This window comes from Amblyraja radiata, chromosome 1 (assembly GCF_010909765.2).
Source record: "Amblyraja radiata isolate CabotCenter1 chromosome 1, sAmbRad1.1.pri, whole genome shotgun sequence".
Lineage (NCBI taxonomy): Eukaryota > Metazoa > Chordata > Chondrichthyes > Rajiformes > Rajidae > Amblyraja > Amblyraja radiata.
In genome coordinates this window covers 190596300-190616652 of record NC_045956.1, presented here as the reverse complement: position 1 = coordinate 190616652, position 20353 = coordinate 190596300, and the positions used below count along the sequence as shown (strand labels likewise).

The 20353-nt window shown below is 56.9% G+C and overlaps 2 protein-coding genes across 2 annotated transcripts; one reads left to right on the top strand and one right to left on the bottom strand.

Moving 5' to 3' along the window:
• Positions 1 to 1415: 1415 nt before the first annotated feature.
• LOC116989454 lies at positions 1416 to 11183 on the top strand. Its single transcript, XM_033046874.1, has 7 exons — positions 1416 to 1525; positions 3971 to 4050; positions 4240 to 4463; positions 7549 to 7699; positions 8917 to 9154; positions 9693 to 9824; positions 10249 to 11183. Exons 1-7 carry the CDS (start codon positions 1453 to 1455, stop codon positions 11181 to 11183), a joined length of 1833 nt encoding a protein of 610 aa, XP_032902765.1. The 5' UTR covers positions 1416 to 1452.
• Positions 11184 to 11893: 710 nt separating this feature from the next.
• On the bottom strand, positions 11894 to 19619 carry LOC116989381 (dynactin subunit 1-like). Its single transcript, XM_033046751.1, has 3 exons — positions 19512 to 19619; positions 19127 to 19213; positions 11894 to 12092 (listed from the first exon to the last, which is right to left on the bottom strand). Exons 1-3 carry the CDS (start codon positions 19617 to 19619, stop codon positions 11958 to 11960), a joined length of 330 nt encoding a protein of 109 aa, XP_032902642.1. The 3' UTR covers positions 11894 to 11957.
• Between the last annotated feature and the right edge of the window lie 734 nt (positions 19620 to 20353).

Sequence of the window (20353 nt, the reverse complement as noted above, 5' to 3'; positions counted from 1 at the left end):
ACCTGCTGGACCGTTCGTTGCTCAGCCCCGACCACTGAGCCGGCCTTCCTGATTAGTTTGTCCAATCTGTTTTTATCCGCTATACGGGCGCCATCTCCCCAACAGGCCACAGCAAAGAACAGAGCACTGGCCACCACTGAATGGTAGACACTACACAGTAGGGGTTGGCAGATATTAAAAGACCTCAGCCTCCTTAAAAAATACAGTCGGCTTTGTCCCCTCCTGTACACCGCCTCCATATGACACTTCCAGTTTAGCTCACTGTCAAGCTGCACCCCAAGGTACCTGTGATTAGCAACCACCTCCACCTCAGTGCCCTTAATGGTGATCGGCGTTGCTTGAGTCCTCCTCCTCCCCCTCCTAAAGTCCACCACTATCTCCTTTGTTTTTTTGGTGTTGAGATGGAGATTATTGTGTGCGCTCCACTCCACAAAGTTACTTATTATGTCTCTGTATTCCTCCTCATTGCCCCCTTTAATGATCTTCTAGATGCTCAGCATCATCTCCTTCTTGATCTCAAGCTGCTTTAGCATGTTTGTGTCCTCCACACTGATCTCACTGTCCTCACTCATTCTGCTTGGCGATCGGTGCGGATGCCAGAGGCTACGGGGAGAAGGCAGGGGAGAGATAGATCAGCCATGACAAATCAGCCATGTGTAGCCAGGAACTGCAGATGCTGGTTTAAACCGAAGATAGACACAAAAAGCTGGAGTAACTCAGCGGGACGGGCAGCATCGCTGGAAAGAAGGAATGGGTGACGTTTCGGGTCGAGACCCTTCAGACAATCAGCCGATCTTCGATAGATCAGCCATGATTGAAATGCGGAGTAGACTTGATGGGCCGAATGGCCTAATTCTACTATTCCTTATGACCTAATACAGATATAAAATACTGTTTTAGTACCTGCCATACATCCTCCAGCTGGATGCACACATTCCCTCGTTTATCTTGCAGTGGTCCAACCTTCCTGGTTACCCTGTCATTTTTAACGCACGTACAAAGAGTCTTGGGATTTCCATTCATCCGTCTCGCCAATGACATTTCACGGCATTTTTGGCTCCTCTAATCACCCACTAGCTCTTCCCCACTCACTTTATATTCCTCTTCAGCACCATCTTAAACCTGACATATACGCTTCCTTTCTGCTCCCGGCCAAGTTTCCAACCTCCTTGGTCATCCATGGTCCCAGACCTTGCAGCCCTTATCCCCCCCTAATGGACCCGCCAGGCTACCTTCCTTTCATTGGCCACTTGCAACAGCCGTACTGGACCCGCCAGGCTACCTTCCTTTCATTGGCCACTTGCAACACTGGCCAATGTCGTCCTCCCGTTTGTACAAGGAAATCCTACCCCGTGACCCTGGTATGACCTGTGCCATGTGACCCCAGTGTGACCTTGGTGTGACTTTGTCCACAGTGACCCCAGTGTGACCTGTGACCTCCAGCTCCCGGCGATGATGTCGTTCACCTCGGAGGAGGCGGCACAGCTGCTGCGCAACAAGTTTGTCATCATCATGGGGGATTCCAGTAAGTGGCGGCGCACAACACCCAGCACGGGGAGCGTGGGGGATGGGGGGGGGGGGGGGGGGGGGGGGCAGGTGTGTGTGTGTGGGGGTGTGTGTGACTCGACCTTCAAGGAACTATGCACCTGTACTCCTAGATCCCTCTACCCAGAGGTCGACTATTTACTGTGTAGGTTCTGCCCATGTTCGACACCCAAAATGCAACACCTCACACATCTCTGTATTAAATTCCATCCACCATTCCTCCGCCCACCTGGCCAATCGATCCAGATCCTGCTACAATCGTTCACAACCATCTTCACTATCCGCAAAACCACTCATCAGCAAACTTGCTAATCTTGCCCTGTATGTTCTCATCCAAATCATTGATGTAGATGACAAACAGTAACGGGCCCAGCAGCCCAGTGACTGACTGATGACTCCAGCCTGCCCATCCTCTCCCAGTAGGACAGACCCAGGTTCCATCCTGACCTCGGGTGCTGACTGTGTGGAGTTTGCACGTTCTGCCTGTAACCGCGTGGGTTTTCTCCGGGTGCTCCGCTTTCCTCCCACATCCCAAAGACGTGCTGGTTTGTAGGTTAATTGTCCCTCGTGTGTAGGGAGTGGATGAGCAAGTGGGGTAACATGGAGCTGGTGTGAACAGACTCGGTGGGCTGAAGGGCCTCAGTCCATGCTCTCTATCTCTAAACAACTCTGCAGAGAGTGAAGCCTTGCACAATCGAACTAGACCCCGGCCACACACACGTGGCAGCACCCTTCACCATCTACAGGCAACAGGCCCTTCGGCCCATCATGGCCGTGCTGACCACAATGCCAATCTCATCCACACGTCATCCCTCCATTCCCTGCCTGTCTAAATGTGTCTGTCTAAATGTCTTTGTACCCCCGGCCACCACCACCCCTGGCAGCACTGTGTGTAAACACTACCCCACACCCAGTACCCACTGTGTGTAAACACTACCCCACACCCAGCACTGTGTGTAAACACTACCCCACACCCAGTACCCACTGTGTGTAAACACTACCCCACACCCAGTACCCACTGTGTGTAAACACTGCCCCACACCCAGTACCCACTGTGTGTAAACACTGCCCCACACCCAGTACCCACTGTGTGTAAACACTACCCCCACACCCAGCACTGTGTGTAAACACTACCCCCACACCCAGTACCCACTGTGTGTAAACACTACCCCACACCCAGTACCCACTGTGTGTAAACACTGCCCCACACCCAGTACCCACTGTGTGTAAACACTACCCCCACACCCAGCACCCACTGTGTGTAAACACTACCCCACACCCAGTACCCACTGTGTGTAAACACTACCCCACACCCAGTACCCACTGTGTGTAAACACTGCCCCACACCCAGTACCCACTGTGTGTAAACACTACCCCACACCCACTGTGTGTAAACACTACCCCACACCCAGTACCCACTGTGTGTAAACACTACCCCACACCCACTGTGTGTAAACACTGCCCCACACCCAGTACCCACTGTGTGTAAACACTACCCCACACCCACTGTGTGTAAACACTGCCCCACACCCAGTACCCACTGTGTGTAAACACTACCCCCACACCCAGTACCCACTGTGTGTAAACACTACCCCACACCCACTGTGTGTAAACACTACCCCCACACCCAGCACCCACTGTGTGTAAACACTACCCCACACCCAGTACCCACTGTGTGTAAACACTACCCCACACCCACTGTGTGTAAACACTACCCCACACCCACTGTGTGTAAACACTGCCCCACACCCAGTACCCACTGTGTGTAAACACTACCCCCACACACAACACCCACTGTGTGTAAACACTACCCCCACACCCAGCACCCTCTGTGTGTAAACACTACCCCACACCCAGTACCCACTGTGTGTAAACACTGTACCCCACTGTATCTCCTTTAAAACATAGCCCCTCTCACTCTAACCCTATTTGCCGTGTTTGACATTTGCATCCTGGAAACTATAATGTATATACATAGTTTAGTTTAGTCTCTGCTTTCTAATAGCTCGTGGTGCTCAGACATGGCAGTCCTAGCCACTCCATGTTCCCCTGACGGGGAATATCTGACTGAAGTGCCGTCCCTACCACCTGTTCCTCACTGGCTTGCTCAATGTTGTGGTCTAACGGCCCTTCATGTACAGTCCACAGTATCACTGGCAACTTAGCTGCACCAATCTGGTCAGCCAAGGTTACCCTTGCACCCTGCCCACACCCATCTCTGCTTCCCCCCTCACCCACTCCCTTCATCACCACCACTGCCCCAGATTGTGTGGATTGAGTCAATCAACTGGTGGAGGTTCATCTAGATGCAGAGACCAGGGTCCATGATTAATACTGCCCTCTCCCCCCATCCCTCTCTCTCTCTCCCCCCATCCCTCTCTCTCCTCCCCCATCCCTCTCTCTCCCCCCCCCCGCCTCCCCTTAGACCAGCGGATGGTGTACAAGGACCTGGTGCTGTTCCTGCAGAAGGACACCTACCTGACCAACGCCCAGTTACGCCACAAGGTACGGGTGAGGGGGGTGAGATATGGGGAGGGTGGGGGCAGGATGTGTGGAGAGGGGGTGTGGGGAGGCTGTGTGTGTGGGGGTGTGGGGGGGGGGGGCATGGGGTGTGGGTTGTGTGTGGGGAGGATGTGTGGGGGGGGGGGGGGGTGTGGGTTGTGTGTGGGCTATCTAACCCCCTTCCCCCCACAGTGTGAGGCAAGTTTCGAGGGCGACCGCCTGCTGGGGTCGAGTGAGCTTAATAACGGCACGAAGTTCTGGGAGAGCCGCCAGCTCTGTCGACCCCACCACCTCCTGCGCTTCCACTTCATCACCCGCGCTTACTACACCCGCATGGAGGGGCTGCTGCAGGAGCTGCTCACCGGACCACCCCCCGATGTCCTGGTCATCAACTCTTGTCTCTGGGACATCACCAGGTACGGGCAGGGGGACACGAGATGGGGGGGGGGTATGGAGTAGGTGGGGGGCGAGATAGGAGGGGGTGCGAGTGTGTGGGGTGGGGGTGGGGGTGAGGGATAGGAGGAGGTGGGATAGGACGGGGTGAGGGTGTAGGGAGGGAGGGGGTGTAGGGAGGGAGGGGGTGTAGGGAAGGAGGGGGTGTAGGAAGGGAGGGGGTGTAGGGTGGGAGGGGGTGTAGGGAGGGAGGGGGTGTAGGGAAGGAGGGGGTGTAGGGAGGGAGGGGGTGTAGGGAGGGAGGGGGTGTAGGGAAGGAGGGGGTGTAGGAAGGGAGGGGGTGTAGGGTGGGAGGGGGTGTAGGGAGGGAGGGGGTGTAGGGAAGGAGGGGGTGTAGGGAGGGAGGGGGTGTAGGGAGGGAGGGGGTGTAGGGAATGAGGGGGTGTAGGGAGGGAGGGGGGGTAGGGAGGGAGGGGGTGTAGGGAGGGAGGGGGTGTAGGGAGGGAGGCGGTGTAGGGAGGGAGGGGGTGTAGGGAGGGAGGGGGTGTAGAGAGGGAGGGGGTGTAGAGAGGGAGGGGGTGTAGAGAGGGAGGGGGTGTAGGGAGGGAGGGGGTGTAGGGAGGGAGGGGGTGTAGGGAGGGAGGGGGTGTAGGGAGGGAGGGGGTGTAGGGAGGGAGGGGGTGTAGAGAGGGAGGGGGTGTAGAGAGGGAGGGGGTGTAGGGAGGGAGGGGGTGTAGGGAGGGAGGGGGTGTAGAGAGGGAGGGGGTGTAGGGAGGGAGGGGGTGTAGAGAGGGAGGGGGTGTAGAGAGGGAGGGGGTGTAGGGAGGGAGGGGGTGTAGAGAGGGAGGGGGTGTAGGGAGGGAGGGGGTGTGTTACCCCTCAGGTTGCTGTGGCATCTTTTCCCATCACCATACCGCGTTGGTTGCCCTACTGTGGATCAGAGACTCTGCACTCATCTGTCTTTTCCCCTCGCGATCGTGTACACCTCGACACCATCACCCCTCATCCTGTGCTGCGCCCACCCTTCTGGAAGACGTGGACATCTGGAAGAGAGGAGGGGCAGGACAAGGCCTGGTGATGTGGTTGGCTGTACCCCACTTTAGCATTGTAATCCGTGGGCATGATGTTGGGCACAGCTCTGGTGGGTAGCATTAAGGACAATCCCAACAGATTATATAAATACATAAGGGGGAAAAGGGTAACTAGAGAGAGAGTGGGACCTCTCAGGAATAAAAGCGGTCACCTCTGTGTGAAGCCACAGGAGATGGGCAAGGTCCTCAATGAGTATTTCTCCTCTGTATTTACCGAGGAGAAAAAACAGTAGAACAGAGGAAATTGGAGCAGTTACTGGAAGTGTCTTGAGAGCAGTCAGGGTTACCGTCGATGAAGTACTGAAGGTACTGTTGTGTTTGAAGGCTTTTGAACATCAAGGGCCTGATCAGATATATCCGAGGACATTGCGGGAAACTAGAGAGGTAATTGCGGGAGCTTTGGGTGAAATTTATGACTCAAAGCCCAAGTCAGTTTTATTCGTCACATACACCCGAAGGTGCAGTGAAATGAATTTGCCAGCAGCGATACACTTGAAAACAACACACAATACACAATAGAATTTAACACAAACACCCACCACAGCATTCTTCACTGTGTTGGAAGGCACAAAGTACAGTCAGTCCTCCTTTGTTCACCCGTGTTTGGGGCCATAAACCTCCACAGTCGCCGCTACGGACGGCCCAATATACAGACCCTCTCGTCGGGATGGTTGAAACTCCGATGTTGGGACTGTCGAACACACTCCATTTTTCCTGCATCTAGCCTGTCCAATCCTTTTAGAACTGGTGGACTGTGGGTGGGGGGGTGTACTCTGGGTGGGGGGTGTACTCGGGTGGGGGGGTGGGTGGTGTACTGTGGGTGGGGGGTGTACCCTGGGTGGGGGGGTGTACTCTGGGTTGGGGGGTGTATTCTGGGTGGGGGGTGTATTCTAGGTGGGGGGTGTACTCTGGGTGGGGGGGGTGTACTGTGGGTGGGGGGTGTATTCTGGGTGGGGGGATGTATTCTGGGTGGGGGGTGTACTCTGGGTGGGGGGTGTATTCTGGGTGGGGGGGTGTACTCTGGGTGGGGGGTGTATTCTGGGTGGGGGGTGTGTACTGTGGGTGGGGGGGTTGTACTCTGGGTGGGGGGGGTGTACTGTGGGTGGGGGGATGTATTCTGGGTGGGGGGGTGTACTCTGGGTGGGGGGTGTATTCTGGGTGGGGGGGTGTACTCTGGGTGGGGGGGTGTACTCTGGGTGGGGGGGTGTACTCTGGGTGGGGGGGGGTGTACTCTGGGTGGGGGGTGTACTGTGGGTGGGGGGGGGTGTACTCGGGGTGGGGGGTGTACTCTGGGTGGGGGGGTGTACTCTGGGTGGGGGGGTGTACTCTGGGTGGGGGGGGTGTACTCTGGGTGGGGGTGTGTACTCTGGGTGGGGGGGGTGTACTCTGGGTGGGGGTCCTTCATGTTCACACTGGTGGGTTTTAGCCGCCTGTTTTCTCCTGATATCCACAAGGAGGTCTGGCCGTGATTTACAGCCCGTGTTCCAGCCTCGTCATCCACGCGTGACCTAGAGCCCGTGCTGAGGCATGTATGTGACAGCCGTGTCATGGACATGCATGATGTAGATTCCATGCTCTAGACACACGTGTGCCTTTACCGCCCGTGTCCTGGGCTTGGATCCTGTGTCCCGGCCTCATGGTTTACTGACCGTGTCCTTCACGTGTGCGACTCACTGCACCTATCCCCTACACGCATGTGATTCACTGCCCATGTCCTACACGTGTGTGATTCACCGCCCTTGTCCTACACGTGTGTGATTCACAGCCCGTGTCTCCTACACGTGTGTGATTCATCGCCCTTGTCCCATACGTGTGTGATTCATCGCCCTTGTCCTACACGTGTGTGATTCATCGCCCTTGTCCTACACGTGTGTGATTCATCGCCCTTGTCCCACACGTGTGTGATTCATCGCCCTTGTCCTACACGTGTGTGATTCATCGCCCTTGTCCTACACGTGTGTGATTCACCGCCCGTGTCCTACACGTGTGTGATTCACCGCCCGTGTCCTACACGCAGGTACGGCAAGCACTGGCGGCGGGACTACAGCGAGAGGCTGCACCAGCTGTTCAGACGTCTGTGCCAGACGTTACCCTCTCACTGTCTGGTCATCTGGAGTCTGGCACTGCCACCGGGCAACCGCGTCAAGGGTGGCTTCCTTGGACCCCAGGTGAGGGCAGGACGGTGGGCAACAGGGAGGGGGCTGGGAGAGGGGGGAGCTGGGAGAGAGGGGGGAGCTGGGAGAGAGGGGGCAGGGTAGCCGAGAGAGGGTAGCTGGGAGAGGGGCTTGGAGAGAGGGGGAGCTGGGGGGTGGGGTGCTCTGCAAGCTCTGTACTGAAGTCCATGTACACAACATCTACAGCTCTGCCCTCATCAACCTTCTTGGTCACATCCTCGAAAACTCAATCAGATTTGTGAGACACGACCTCCCGCGTACAAAACCATGTTGACTGTCCCTAACCACCTGCCCATCCAAATGCCTGTATATCCTATCCCTCAGAATTCTCTCTAGTAATTAACCTGGTAGCTGATAGCAAGGATGTCCTTCCTCAAATTAGGGGACCAAAACTGTACACAATACTCCAGGTGTGGTCTCACCAGGGCCCTGTACAACTGCAGAAGGACCTCCTTGCTCCTAAACTGAAATCCTCTTGCAATGAAGGCCAACGTGCCATTCACTTTCTTCACTGCCTGCTGTACCTGCATGCTTACTTTCAGTGACTGATGTACAAGCACACCCAGGTCTCGTTGTACCTCCCCTTTTTCTAACATGACACCATTCAAATAATCTGCCTTCTTGTTCTTAACGGGATTAGGTGGCAGAGATAGATCAGCTATGATTGAATGGCGGAGTAGACTCGATGGGCCGAATGGCCTAATTCTACTCCTATAACTTGTGATCTATCTCTCCCTCCTAACCCCATTCTCCTGCCTTCTCCCCATGACGAATAAAACTTGACTTCGCCTCTGACACCTGCACTAATCAACAATCTATCACTCTGCCTTAAACATATCACTGAGCTTGGCTTCTACAGCCTTGTGTGGCAAAGGATTCCAGTCTGATTCCATCCTCGTCAATCTTGCACACACATCCTGTCTCTGCTATCCTGACCGCTCCTCCTCACTGCAAGATGGGTTAGGGGTCGCAAGGACTAGCGGGGTCACAGGGTTAGGGGTCATGGGGACTAGAGGGGGGTTACAGGGTTGGGGGTCATGGGGCGGGGGTCACAATAGACAATAGGTGCAGGAGGAGCCAGCGCCGGCATTCAATGTGATCATGGCTGATCATCCCCAATCAGTGCCCCGTTCCTGCCTTCTCCCCATATCCCCTGAATCCGCTATCATTAATGCTGTGTCTAACTGTCACAGTGTTGTGGTCAGCTGCAGCCCCTGGAGCGGTCACTGTGGAGCGAGGTGCTGGAGGCGAACCTGCGTGCGGCCATACTCGCTGACCAACACCACCTGGACGTGCTCGACCTTCACTTCCACTTCCGTCGCCGGCCACAGCTCCGAGCCTCTGATGGTGTTCACTGGAACCAGAGAGCCCACCGCACACTCACCCAAACACTGCTGCAGCACATAGCCCAGGCCTGGGGGGTCCGAGTACCGGGCCGACCCCCCACAGGTAACCCCGACCCTCCCGAACCCCAACCCCCCCCGACCCACCGCACACTCACCCACACACTGCTGCGGCACATAGCCCAGGCCTGGGGGGTCCGAGTACCAGGCGGGCACCCCACAGGTAACCCCCCCCCCCCCCAAACCCCAACTCCCCCCGAACCCCGACCCACCGCACACTCACCCACACACTGCTGCGGCACATAGCCCAGGCCTGGGGGGTCCGAGTACCGGGCCGACCCCCCACAGGTAACCCCGACCCTCCCGAACCCCAACTCTCCCATCAACCCCCTCCCGAACCTGACCCCTGAACCCCAGCACCGACCCCCAAACCTCCGCTCGGCCCCAGACCCACTGCGGCCTGACCCAGCAACTGCTGAGTCTGCCACGTCACCCCCGCAGGTAACTGGACCCTGACCCCCACTGACTGACCCCCACTGACCCCTCCCCCACTGACCACTGCCCCCCTCGCCCATTGACCACTGCCCCCCTCGCCCATTGACCCCTGACCTCCTCCCCACTAACCACTGCCCCGTCTGTTCCAGACTCCAGGCTGCGGGAAGTCGGTGGCCGTGATTGCGTTGTTCTTGGCCAGAGCAGCCCGGTGCTGACCCACCTCTCCCCCGAGTGGTCGGAGCCTAGCCCGGGACTCGCCAGGGGACCCCCCCAGCTGACCGGTAGGTCACCCCCCCCCCCCCCCCCCAGGGGACTGTACGGTGCAGAGACATGGCAGAGAGGGACAGGGTGGCAGCTGAATGTTCCAGAGGGCTGGTGGTCCCGGGGAGAGGGGCGGGGGGTGGGGGGATGGGGAGAGTGTGGGTGGGGGGGCAGGAACACCCCCCCCCTTGTTCACGGAGTTGCTACCTCAAGGTGCCAGAGACTACTGGTGCTGTCTGTATGTATTTTGTACGTTCTCCCCGTGACCTGCGTGGGTTTTCTCCGGGTGCTTCCAAAGACGTACAGGTTTGTAGGTTAATTGGTTTGGTGTAAATGTAAATTGTCCCTCTTGTGTAGGATAGTGCTAGTGTACGGGCATCGATGGGCTGAAGGGCCTGTTTCCGTGCTGTGAACTGTATCTAAACTAAACGTGTCTCACCACAGGATGGCCAGCCTGGGACGTGGACCGAGAGTCGCCCCATCACGTCTGGAGACTCGTGCACCACGGGCTGGTGGCCAGACGCAGACTGAGTCACAGACACGTCCAGCCGTACAGACGCGACCCACAGCGGAGGGGAAGGGAACGACTGGGGCCCGAGTGGAGGGGAGGGGACGGGTCAGACGGGCACTGCGGGCTGGGGCCGGAGTGGGGGGGACGGAACGGGCAGGAGGGGCCTGAGTGGAGGGGAGGGGGCGGGTCAGACGGGCAGGGGCCGGAGTGGAGGGGAGGGGATGGACAGGAGAATCACTGTGAGCGGAGGGAACCAGATAGGCCTGGTCTGGACAGGCAGGAGGGTCACTGTTGGCAGGGGACGGAGTGGAGGGGAGGGGGCGAGTCAGATGGTCACTGTGGGCTGTGGCCGGAGTGGAGGGGCGGGGGCGGGTCAGACGGGCAGGGGCCGGAGTGGAGGGGCGGGGACAGGCAGGAGATTCACTGTGAGTGGAGGGAACAGGTCAGTCAGTGTATCCTGGGGCTGGAGTGGCTCAGTCAGGAAGAGAAGGGACAAGACGTGCCGGAGTGGAGGGGACCAGATAGGCCTGGTCTGGAGGGTCACTGCGGGCAGGGGCCGGAGTGGAGGGGACGGGTTGGACAGGAGGGGCCGGAGTGGAGGGGACGGGACAGGCAGGAGGGGCCGGAGTGGGAGGGACGGGACAGGCAGGAGGTTTACTGTGAGTGGAGGGGACGGGACAGGCAGGAGGTTTACTGTGAGTGGAGGGGACGGGACGTGTCAAATGGTCAGTGTGAGAGGAGGGGGCGGCATGGACTGGACGGCCACTTTGTCCTGGGCCGGGAGTGGGGGGGTCAGGGACAAGAGGGGCCGGAGTGGGGGAGACGGGACAGGCAGGAGGGTCACTGCGGACTGGACGGAATGTTCTAGACCGTACTGGTGACACTGTCCATCCCAGAGGTGTGTGTCCATCCCACACACTCTCCTGTGCCCCCCCCCCCCTCATTGCCTTACCCCCCCCCCCCCCCCCAAGGGAGACAGGACACGTCTGTCTGCTGCTCAGCGTCACTTTATTCGGTCACCGCATACGCCCCCCCCAACAGCCCCCCCCCCTCATTGCCCACCCACCTCCCCCCCTCACGTTCCCCCCCCCACACGGGACATCGGACCTCCATGCGGGCGGGGTGGGGGGAACGTCTCTGATCTGGGGACTGTCCAGTAGGGGGAGGGTCTACTGTTGGGGGCTCCCCGGTGGAGGGGGGTCTCTGTATGGGGCGGGTGGGCAGCTCGTGTTCGGGTTTGGGGGGTCTGGTCCATGAGGGGGGTTTAATGTCGTGAGGGGTTCCCTACAGGGAGGGGGTCCGTGGGTATGGGGGGGGGGGGGTGCCTATGAGGCGGGTGGGGCTAGTGGTGGGGTGCGGGGGTTTATATGAGACGTGCGTGCAGCTGCAGAAGCTGGGGGGGGGGGGGGTTCCCCAGGGTGGGGTCTGGTCGGGGGGGTTCCAGGTCTCTATATGAGGCGTGCGTGCAGCTCCAGCAGCTGCTGGGGGTCCCCAGGGAGGGGGGTCTCTATATGAGGCGGGCGTGCAGCTCCAGCAGCTGGTGGGGGTCCCCAGGGAGGGGGGTCTCTATATGAGGGGTGCGTGCAGCTCCAGCAGCTGGGGGGGTCTGGTCTGGGGGGGGGGTCCCCAGGGAGGGGGGTCTCTATATGAGGCGCGCGTGCAGCTCCAGCAGCTGGTGGTGCTGTAAGAGTATTCGGTGACTCTGGCCGTGACCAGGGGGACACGACATCACCACTCTCCCCACGCACACCGGCTCCCTCTGCTCCTCCCCCTGCACCTGTGGGGAGAGAGAGATAGAGGGGTCAGTGCTGTTCTGGCCCCCAATATCCACAGCCCCCACCCCCCCCCCCACACCAGGTCCTGGTGGGTGGAGCAGTGTCTGTCTATCGCCCCCTGGCTCCGCTCGCTGTTCACCATCTCTGTGTGAATGTTTCATAAATAAACTTGTTTTAAATATCAACCGGTGTTGGCCAACGGTCATAGTCATAATTAGTGTCATGGAGTGATACCTGTGACTCGACATTCAAGGGACCATGCACCTGTACTCCTAGATCCCTCTGCTCTACAACACTACCCAGAGCTCTACTATTTATTGTGTAGGTCCTGCCCATGTTCGACGTCCCAAAATGCAACACCTCACACTTCTCTGTATTAAATTCCATCCGCCATTCCTCCGCCCACCTGGCCAATCGATCCAGATCCTGCTACAATCGTTCACAACCACCTTCACTATCTGCAAAACCACTCATCAGCAAACTTGCTAATCTTGCCCTGTTTGTTCTCATCCAAATCATTGATGTAGATGATAAACAGTAATGGGCCCAGCACCAAACCCTGAGGCACACCACTAGTAACCGGCCTCCAGTCCCAGAAGCAACCTTCCACAATCACCCTCTGCTTCCTTCCATGGAGCCAATTTGCTGCTCCTGAAACGATACACGATAGCGCTAACATTTTTGCACCACCTTACTCACTGTCCTGTGGTGGTCTGTGTCAAGTTTCGTTCAGATTGATGTTATATTTTACAAGTTATTCAGAAATTCAGGTTTAATAAAAATGTATCAGCTAAAGTCCTTGCAACAAAGTTGCAATCGAGGAACACTCAGTCCTTGCAGCAAGTTTTTAGCTGCACAGGATGGGAAGGAGGGGGTAATGTTGGGGATACGCCCCTGCACAGTTGGGGGCTATGGGTGAGTGGTGGAATATTGGGGATCGGGTGAGTGGTGGAATATTGCGTTGGGAATGGGTTGTGTTGGGGGACCAGGCCTCCACATACGTGTGGGGGGCTCCACATACTGTTTAAGAAAACTCTCCTGAACACTTTTGAGGAATTGCACCCCATCTAAACCCTTCACGCTATGATTTTCCCAGTCTGTATTGGGACACTAGTCCCACCTGCCCACAGACCAACATGCCCCATCTACACTAGTCCCACCTGCCCACAGACCAACATGCCCCATCTACACCAGTCCCACCTGCCCACAGACCAACATGCCCCATCTACACTAGTCCCACCTGCCCACACCCACCAACATGCCCCATCTACACTAGTCCCACCTGCCCACAGACCAACATGCCCCATCTACACTAGTCCCACCTGCCCACAGACCAACATGCCCCATCTACACTAGTCCCACCCGCCCAGACCAACCTGCCCCATCTACACCAGTCCCACCTGCCCCATCTACACTAGTCCCACCTGCCCACAGACCAACATGCCCCATCTACACTAGTCCCACCTGCCCCATCTACACTAGTCCCACCTGCCCACAGACCAACATGCCCCATCTACACTAGTCCCACCCGCCCACAGACCAACATGCCCCATCTACACTAGTCCCACCTGCCCACAGACCAACCTGCCCCATCTACACTAGTCCCACAGACCAACATGCCCCATCTACACTAGTCCCACCTGCCCACAGACCAACCTACCCCATCTACACTAGTCCCACCCGCCCACAGACCAACATGCCCCATCTACACTAGTCCCACCTGTCCACAGACCAACATGCCCCATCTACACTAGTCCCACCCGCCCACAGACCAACATGCCCCATCTACACTAGTCCCACCTGCCCACAGACCAACATGCCCCATCTACACTAGTCCCACCCGCCCAGACCAACATGCCCCATCTACACTAGTCCCACCTGCCCACAGACCAACATGCCCCATCTACACTAGTCCCACCTGCCCACAGACCAACATGCCCAATCTACACTAGTCCCACCTGCCCACACCCACCAACATGCCCCATCTACACTAGTCCCACCTGCCCACAGACCAACATGCCCCATCTACACTAGTCCCACCTGCCCACAGACCAACATGCCCCATCTACACTAGTCCCACCTGCCCACAGACCAACCTGCCCCATCTACACTAGTCCCACCTGCCCACAGACCAACATGCCCCATCTACACTAGTCCCACCTGCCCACAGACCAACATGCCCCATCTACACTAGTCCCACCTGCCCACACCCACCAACATGCCCCATCTACACTAGTCCCACCTGCCCACAGACCAACATGCCCCATCTACACTAGTCCCACCTGCCCAAGTCACCCTGCATTCTCATACACTGCCACCCAGCTTTGTGTCATCTGCTAATTTGCTAATGTTACTTTGAATCCCTTCATCTAAATTATTGATGTATATTGTAAATAGTTGCGGCCCCAGCACCGAGCCTTGCGGTGAGTGTGAGTGTTCACTTTATCCGTGCCCCTCATGATCTTGTACACCTCGATAAGGTCACCCCTAAACCTCCCCCGCGCTAATCAATAATAAGGTCACCCCTAAACCTCCCCCGCGCTAATCAATAAAGTACCCGGCTACACAGCCTCTCCCTGTAGCTCAAGCCCACAATCTGGTAACAACCTGGTCAATCTCTCCTGCACCCCAACCAACAATGACATCCTCCCTGCAGCTGGGTGACCAGGACTGTACACAAGGGGGTGGGTACACCTTGGTGGTGGAGAGGGTGGGGTTGGAGAGGGGGAGAGATGGGGGTTGGGAGGGGGAGATGGGGGTTGGGAGGGGAGATGGGGGTTGGGAGGGGGAGAGGGGGGTTGGGAGGGGGATAGCGGGGGGGGGGGGTGGAAGGGGGAGGGAGGGAGTCGGGTAGTGGGTGGGGGGCTCACCTTGGAGCAGCAAACCAGAAGACTGGGAGAAATTTAGAACCCAACAGAGGAGGACAAGGGGGTTAATTAAGAGGGGGTGGGTGGGGGGAGAAGAGCATGAAATAAAGCTTGCGGGCAATATAAAAACTGACTCTAAAAGCTTCTTTAGATAGAGAGAGACAGAGAGTTTATTGTAAAAAGGAATAGATTAGTGAAGACAAATGTAGGTCTTACTATCAGAGACAGGTGAATTTATAATGGGAAACAAGGAAATGGCAGAACAGTTAAACGAGTACTTTGGTTTTGTCTTCACTAAGGAAGACACAAACCATCTCCCAGAATACTAGGGGACCGAGGATCTAGTGGGAGGGAGGAACTGAAGGGAATCCACATTAGGCAGGAAATGGTGTTAGGTCAACTGTTGGGACTGAAGACAGATAAATCTCCAGGGCCTGAGGTTCTGCATCCCAGAGAACTCAAGGAGGTGGCCTGAGAAATCATGGATGCATTGGTGATCATTTTCCAATGTTCTCTCGACTCTGGATCAGTTCCTGTGGACTGGAGGGTAGCCAATGTAACCCCACTTTTTAAGAAAGGAGGGAGAGAGAAAACAGGGAATTATAGACCAGTTAGCCTTACATCGGTAGTGGGGAAGTTGCTTGAGTCGATTGTTAAATATGTTTTTAATTTGGAAAGCAGTGACAGGATCGATCAAAAATCAGCATGGATTTATGGAGGGGTATCATGCTTGACTAATCTTCTGGAATTTTTGAGGATGTAACAAGTAGAATGGATAAGGGAGAGTCAGTGAATGTGGTGTGTCTGGACTTTCAAAAAGCCTTTGACAAGGTCCCACACAAGAGATTAGTGGGCAAAATTAGAGCACATTGTATTGGGGGTAGGGTATTGACATGGATAGAGAACTGGTTGGCAGACAGGAAGCAAAGAGTAGGAATTAACGGGTCCTTTTCAGAATGGCAGGCATTGACTAGTGGGGTGCCGCAGGGCTCGGTGCTGGGACCCCAGTTATTTACAATATATATTAATGATTTAGATGAGGAAATAAAATGTAACATCTCCAATTTTGCGGATGACTGAAAGCTGGGTGGCAATGTGAGCTGCGAGGAGGATGCTATGAGGTTGTAGGATGACTTGACTAGTTTGGGTGAGTGGGCAGATGCATGGCAGATGCAGTATAATGTGGATAAATGTGAGGTTATCCACTTTGGTGGCAAGAACAGGAAGGCAGATTATTATCTGAATGGTGGCCGATTAGGAAAAGGGGAGATGCAACGAGACCTGGGTGTGCTTGTACATCAGTCACTGAAAGTAAGCAAGGTACACAAAATTGCTGGGGGAACTCAGCGGGTGCAGCAGCATCTATGGAGCGAAGGAAATAGGCGACGTTTCGGGCCGAAACCCTTCTTCAGACTGATAGGGGGTGGGGAAAGAAAGAAGGACAAAGGGAGGAGGAGGAGGAGCCCGAGGGCGGGCGGATGGGAGGAGACAGCTAGAGGGTGAAGGAAGGGGAGGGGGGGAGGGGACAGCACGGGCTAGCCAAATTGGGAGAATTCAATGTTGATGCCAAGGGGACGCAAGGACCCCAGACGGAATATGAGGTGCTGTTCCTCCAATTTCCGCTGGTGCTCACTCTGGCAATGGAGGAGACCCAGGACAGAGAGGTCGGATTGGGAATGGGAGGGGGAGTTGAAGTGCTGAGCCACCGGGAGATCAGGTAGGTTATTGCGGACTGAGCGGAGGTGTTCGGCGAAACGGTCGCCCAACCTACGCTTGGTCTCACCGATGTAGATCAGCTGACATCTAGAGCAGCGGATGCAGTAGATGAGGTTGGAGGAGATACAGGTGAACCTTTGTCGCACCTGGAACGACTGCTTGGGACCTTGAATGGAGTCGAGGGGGAGGTGAAGGGACAGGTGTTGCATTTCTTGCGGTTGCAACGGAAAGTGCCCGGGGAGGGGGTGGTGCGGGAGGGAAGTGAAGAATTGACGAGGGAGTTGCGGAGGGAGCGGTCTTTGCGGAAGGCAGACATGGGGGGAGATGGGAAGATGTGGCGAGTGGTGGGGTCACGTTGGATGGTGGCGGAAATGGCGGAGGATTATGTGTTGTATTTGCCGGCTGGTGGGGTGAAAGGTGAGGACCAGAGGGACTCTGCCCTTGTTGCGTGTGCGGGGATGGGGAGAGAGAGCAGCGTTACGGGGTATGGATGAGACCCTGGTGTGAGCCTCATCTATGGTGGCGGAGGGGAATCCCCGTTCCCTGAAGAACGAGGACATTTCCGATGCCCTGGTATGAAATGTCTCATCCTGGGAACAGATGCGGCGTAGGCGGAGGAATTGGGAGTAGGGGATGGAGTCTTTACAGGGGGCAGGGTGGGAAGACGTGTAGTCCAGATAGCCATGTGAGTCAGTGGGTTTATAATGTATGTCGGTCAGGAGTCTGTCCCCTGCGATGGAGATGGTGAGGTCAAGGAATGGTAGGGAAGTGTCTGAAATCGTCCAGGTGTATTGGAGTGCCGGATGGAAGTTGGTGGTGAAGTGGATGAAGTCAGTCAGTTGTGTGTGGGTGCAGGAGGTGGCACCAAAGCAGTCGTCAATGTAGCGGAGGTAGAGGTCGGGGATGGGGCCCTGGTATGCATTGAACAAGGATTGTTCAACGTGCCCGACAAAGAGGCAGGCGTAGCTGGGGCCCATGCGTGTGCCCATAGCTACGCCTTGTGTTTGGAGGAAATGGGAGGAGTCAAATGTAAAGGTATTGATGTCTGCTCTAGATGTCAGCTGATCTACATCGGTGAGACCAAGCGTAGGTTGGGCGACCGTTTCGCCGAACACCTCCGCTCAGTCCGCAATAACCTACCTGATCTCCCGGTGGCTCAGCACTTCAACTCCCCCTCCCATTCCCAATCCGACCTCTCTGTCCTGGGTCTCCTCCATTGCCAGAGTGAGCACCAGCGGAAATTGGAGGAACAGCACCTCATATTCCGTCTGGGGTCCTTGCGTCCCCTTGGCATCAACATTGAATTCTCCCAATTTGGCTAGCCCGTGCTGTCCCCTCCCCCCCTCCCCTTCCTTCACCCTCTAGCTGTCTCCTCCCATCCGCCCGCCCTCGGGCTCCTCCTCCTCCTCCCTTTGTCCTTCTTTCTTTCCCCACCCCCTATCAGTCTGAAGAAGGGTTTCGGCCCGAAACGTCGCCTATTTCCTTCGCTCCATAGATGCTGCTGCACCCGCTGAGTTCCCCCAGCAATTTTGTGTACCTTCGATATTCCAGCATCTGCAGTTCCCTTTTGAACACTGAAAGTAAGCATGCAGGTACAGCAGGCAGTGAAGAAGGCTAATGGCATGTTGGCCTTCATTGTGAGAGGATTTGAGTATAGGAGCAAGGGGGTCCTGCTGCAGTTGTACAGAGCCCTGGTGGGACCACACCTGGAGTATTGTGTGCAGTTTTGGTCTCCTAATTTGAGGAAGGACATTCTTGCTATTGGGGGAGTGCAGCGTAGGTTCACCAGGTTAATTCTCGGGATGGCGGGACTGACATATGATGAAAGAATGGATGGACTGGGCTTGTATTCACTGGAATTTAGGATGAGAGGTGATCTTATAGAAATATATAAAACTCTTAAAGGATTGGACAGGCCAGATGCAGGAAAAATGTTCCCGATGTTGAGGGAGTCCAGAACCAGGAGTCACAGTTTAAGAATAAGGGATAGTCCATTTAGGACTGAGGTGAGGAAAAACATTTTCACCCAGAGAGTTGTGAATCTGTGGAAATCTCTGCCACAGAAGGCAGTGGAGGCTAATTCACTGGATGTTCTCAAGTGAGAGTTAGATTTAGCTCTTAGGGCTAAAGGAATCAAGGGATAAGGGGTATAAGCAGGAACGGGGTACTGATTGTGGATGATCAGCCATGATCACATTGAATGGCGGGTGGTGCTGGCTGGAAGGGCCGAATGGCCTACAGCACCTATTGTCTCTGTTTCTGCCCTTTGATACCATTTGCTCATCTTTATCAGCCTCACCTGTGGCATTTTATGAAAGACCTCCTGAAAATCCACTCACACTGGAGAAGGTGGGGAAGTAGGGGGGGTCAGGGTGGGGGTACTCACCTTAGACAAGGGGGCAGCGGTGGGGAAGGAGGGGTGGGGAGGGGAGAAGGGGGGGGGGGACACTCACCTTGGAGAAGGCGGTGGTGGGGAAGGAGGCAAAGTCGGACACAGCTCGAGCTCCTGGTCGCTGCACGGACACACGGCCCACCTCATCCTGGGGGAGCAGGGGGGCAGAGGTCAGGGTCGTGTCATACCCCCCTACCCCAGCTCCCCAGCTCCCCCTCCCCATCCCAGCTCCCCCCACCCCAGCTCCCCCCACCCCACCCCAGCTCCCCTCAGCACAGCTCCCCCCACCCCAGCTCCCCAGCTCCCCCCTCTCCCTCCACAGCTCCCCCCCACTACCCACCCCAGCTCCCCCCTCCCCAAACACACCCCAGCCCCCCAATCACTTGCCACCCCACTCTCCCCATGCCCACCCCCTTACCCCCTCGTCCCCCTCGTCCCCCCCGTACCTTGATGCGCTCCACGCTCAGCCCCAGCTGTTGTAGACGGGCCGTCTGCTCAAGCAACTGTGTGGCTGCATTACTCCTCCTCACCGACCCTGCAACACAGCAATGCATCACTGACCCGTCACCACACCCTCTGTACCTGTACCCACCCTGCTCCCTGTAGCCATACCCGTACCCACCCTGTGTACCTGTACCCACCCTGCCCCCTGTACCCACCCTGCCCCCTGTACCCACCCTGCCCCCTGTACCCACCCTGCCCCCTGTACTGTACCCACCCTGCCCCCTGTACTGTACCCACCCTGCCCCCTGTACCCACCCTGCCCCCTGTACCCACCCTGCCCCCTGTACCCACCCTGCCCCCTGTACCCACCCTGCCCCCTGTACTGTACCCACCCTGCCCCCTGTACCCACCCTGCCCCCTGTACTGTACCCACCCTGCCCCCTGTACTGTACCCACCCTGCCCCCTGTACCCACCCTGCCCCCTGTACCCACCCTGCCCCCTGTACCCACCCTGCCCCCTGTACCCACCCTGCCCCCTGTACCCACCCTGCCCCCTGTACCCACCCTGCCCCCTGTACCCACCCTGCCCCCTGTACCCACCCTGCCCCCTGTAGCCACCCTGCCCCCTGTACTGTACCCACCCTGCCCCCTGTACCCACCCTGCCCCCTGTAGCCATACCCATACTCACCCTGTGTACCCGTACCCACCCTGCCCCCTGTACCCACCCTGTACCGTACCCACCCTGCCCCCTGTACCCGTACCCACCCTGTGTACCTGTACCCGTACCCACCCTGCCTCCTGTACCCATACTCACCCTGTGTACCCGTACCCACCCTGCCCCCT

Coding starts and splice junctions, on each gene's coding strand:
- LOC116989454 (XM_033046874.1), top strand. CDS start 1,453: ATGATGTCGTTCACCTCGGAGGAGGCGGCACAGCTGCTGCGCAACAAG. Junction 7,700..8,916: donor GTGGCTTCCTTGGACCCCAG/GTGAGGGCAGGA, acceptor GGTCAGCTGCAG/CCCCTGGAGCGGTCACTGTG. Junction 9,155..9,692: donor ACCGGGCCGACCCCCCACAG/GTAACCCCGACC, acceptor CGTCTGTTCCAG/ACTCCAGGCTGCGGGAAGTC.
- LOC116989381 (XM_033046751.1), bottom strand. CDS start 19,619: ATGCATTGCTGTGTTGCAGGGTCGGTGAGGAGGAGTAATGCAGCCACA. Junction 19,214..19,511: donor TGAGCGTGGAGCGCATCAAG/GTACGGGGGGGA, acceptor CTGCTCCCCCAG/GATGAGGTGGGCCGTGTGTC. Junction 12,093..19,126: donor CCACCACCGCCTTCTCCAAG/GTGAGTGTCCCC, acceptor CTCTCCCCACAG/GTGCAGGGGGAGGAGCAGAG.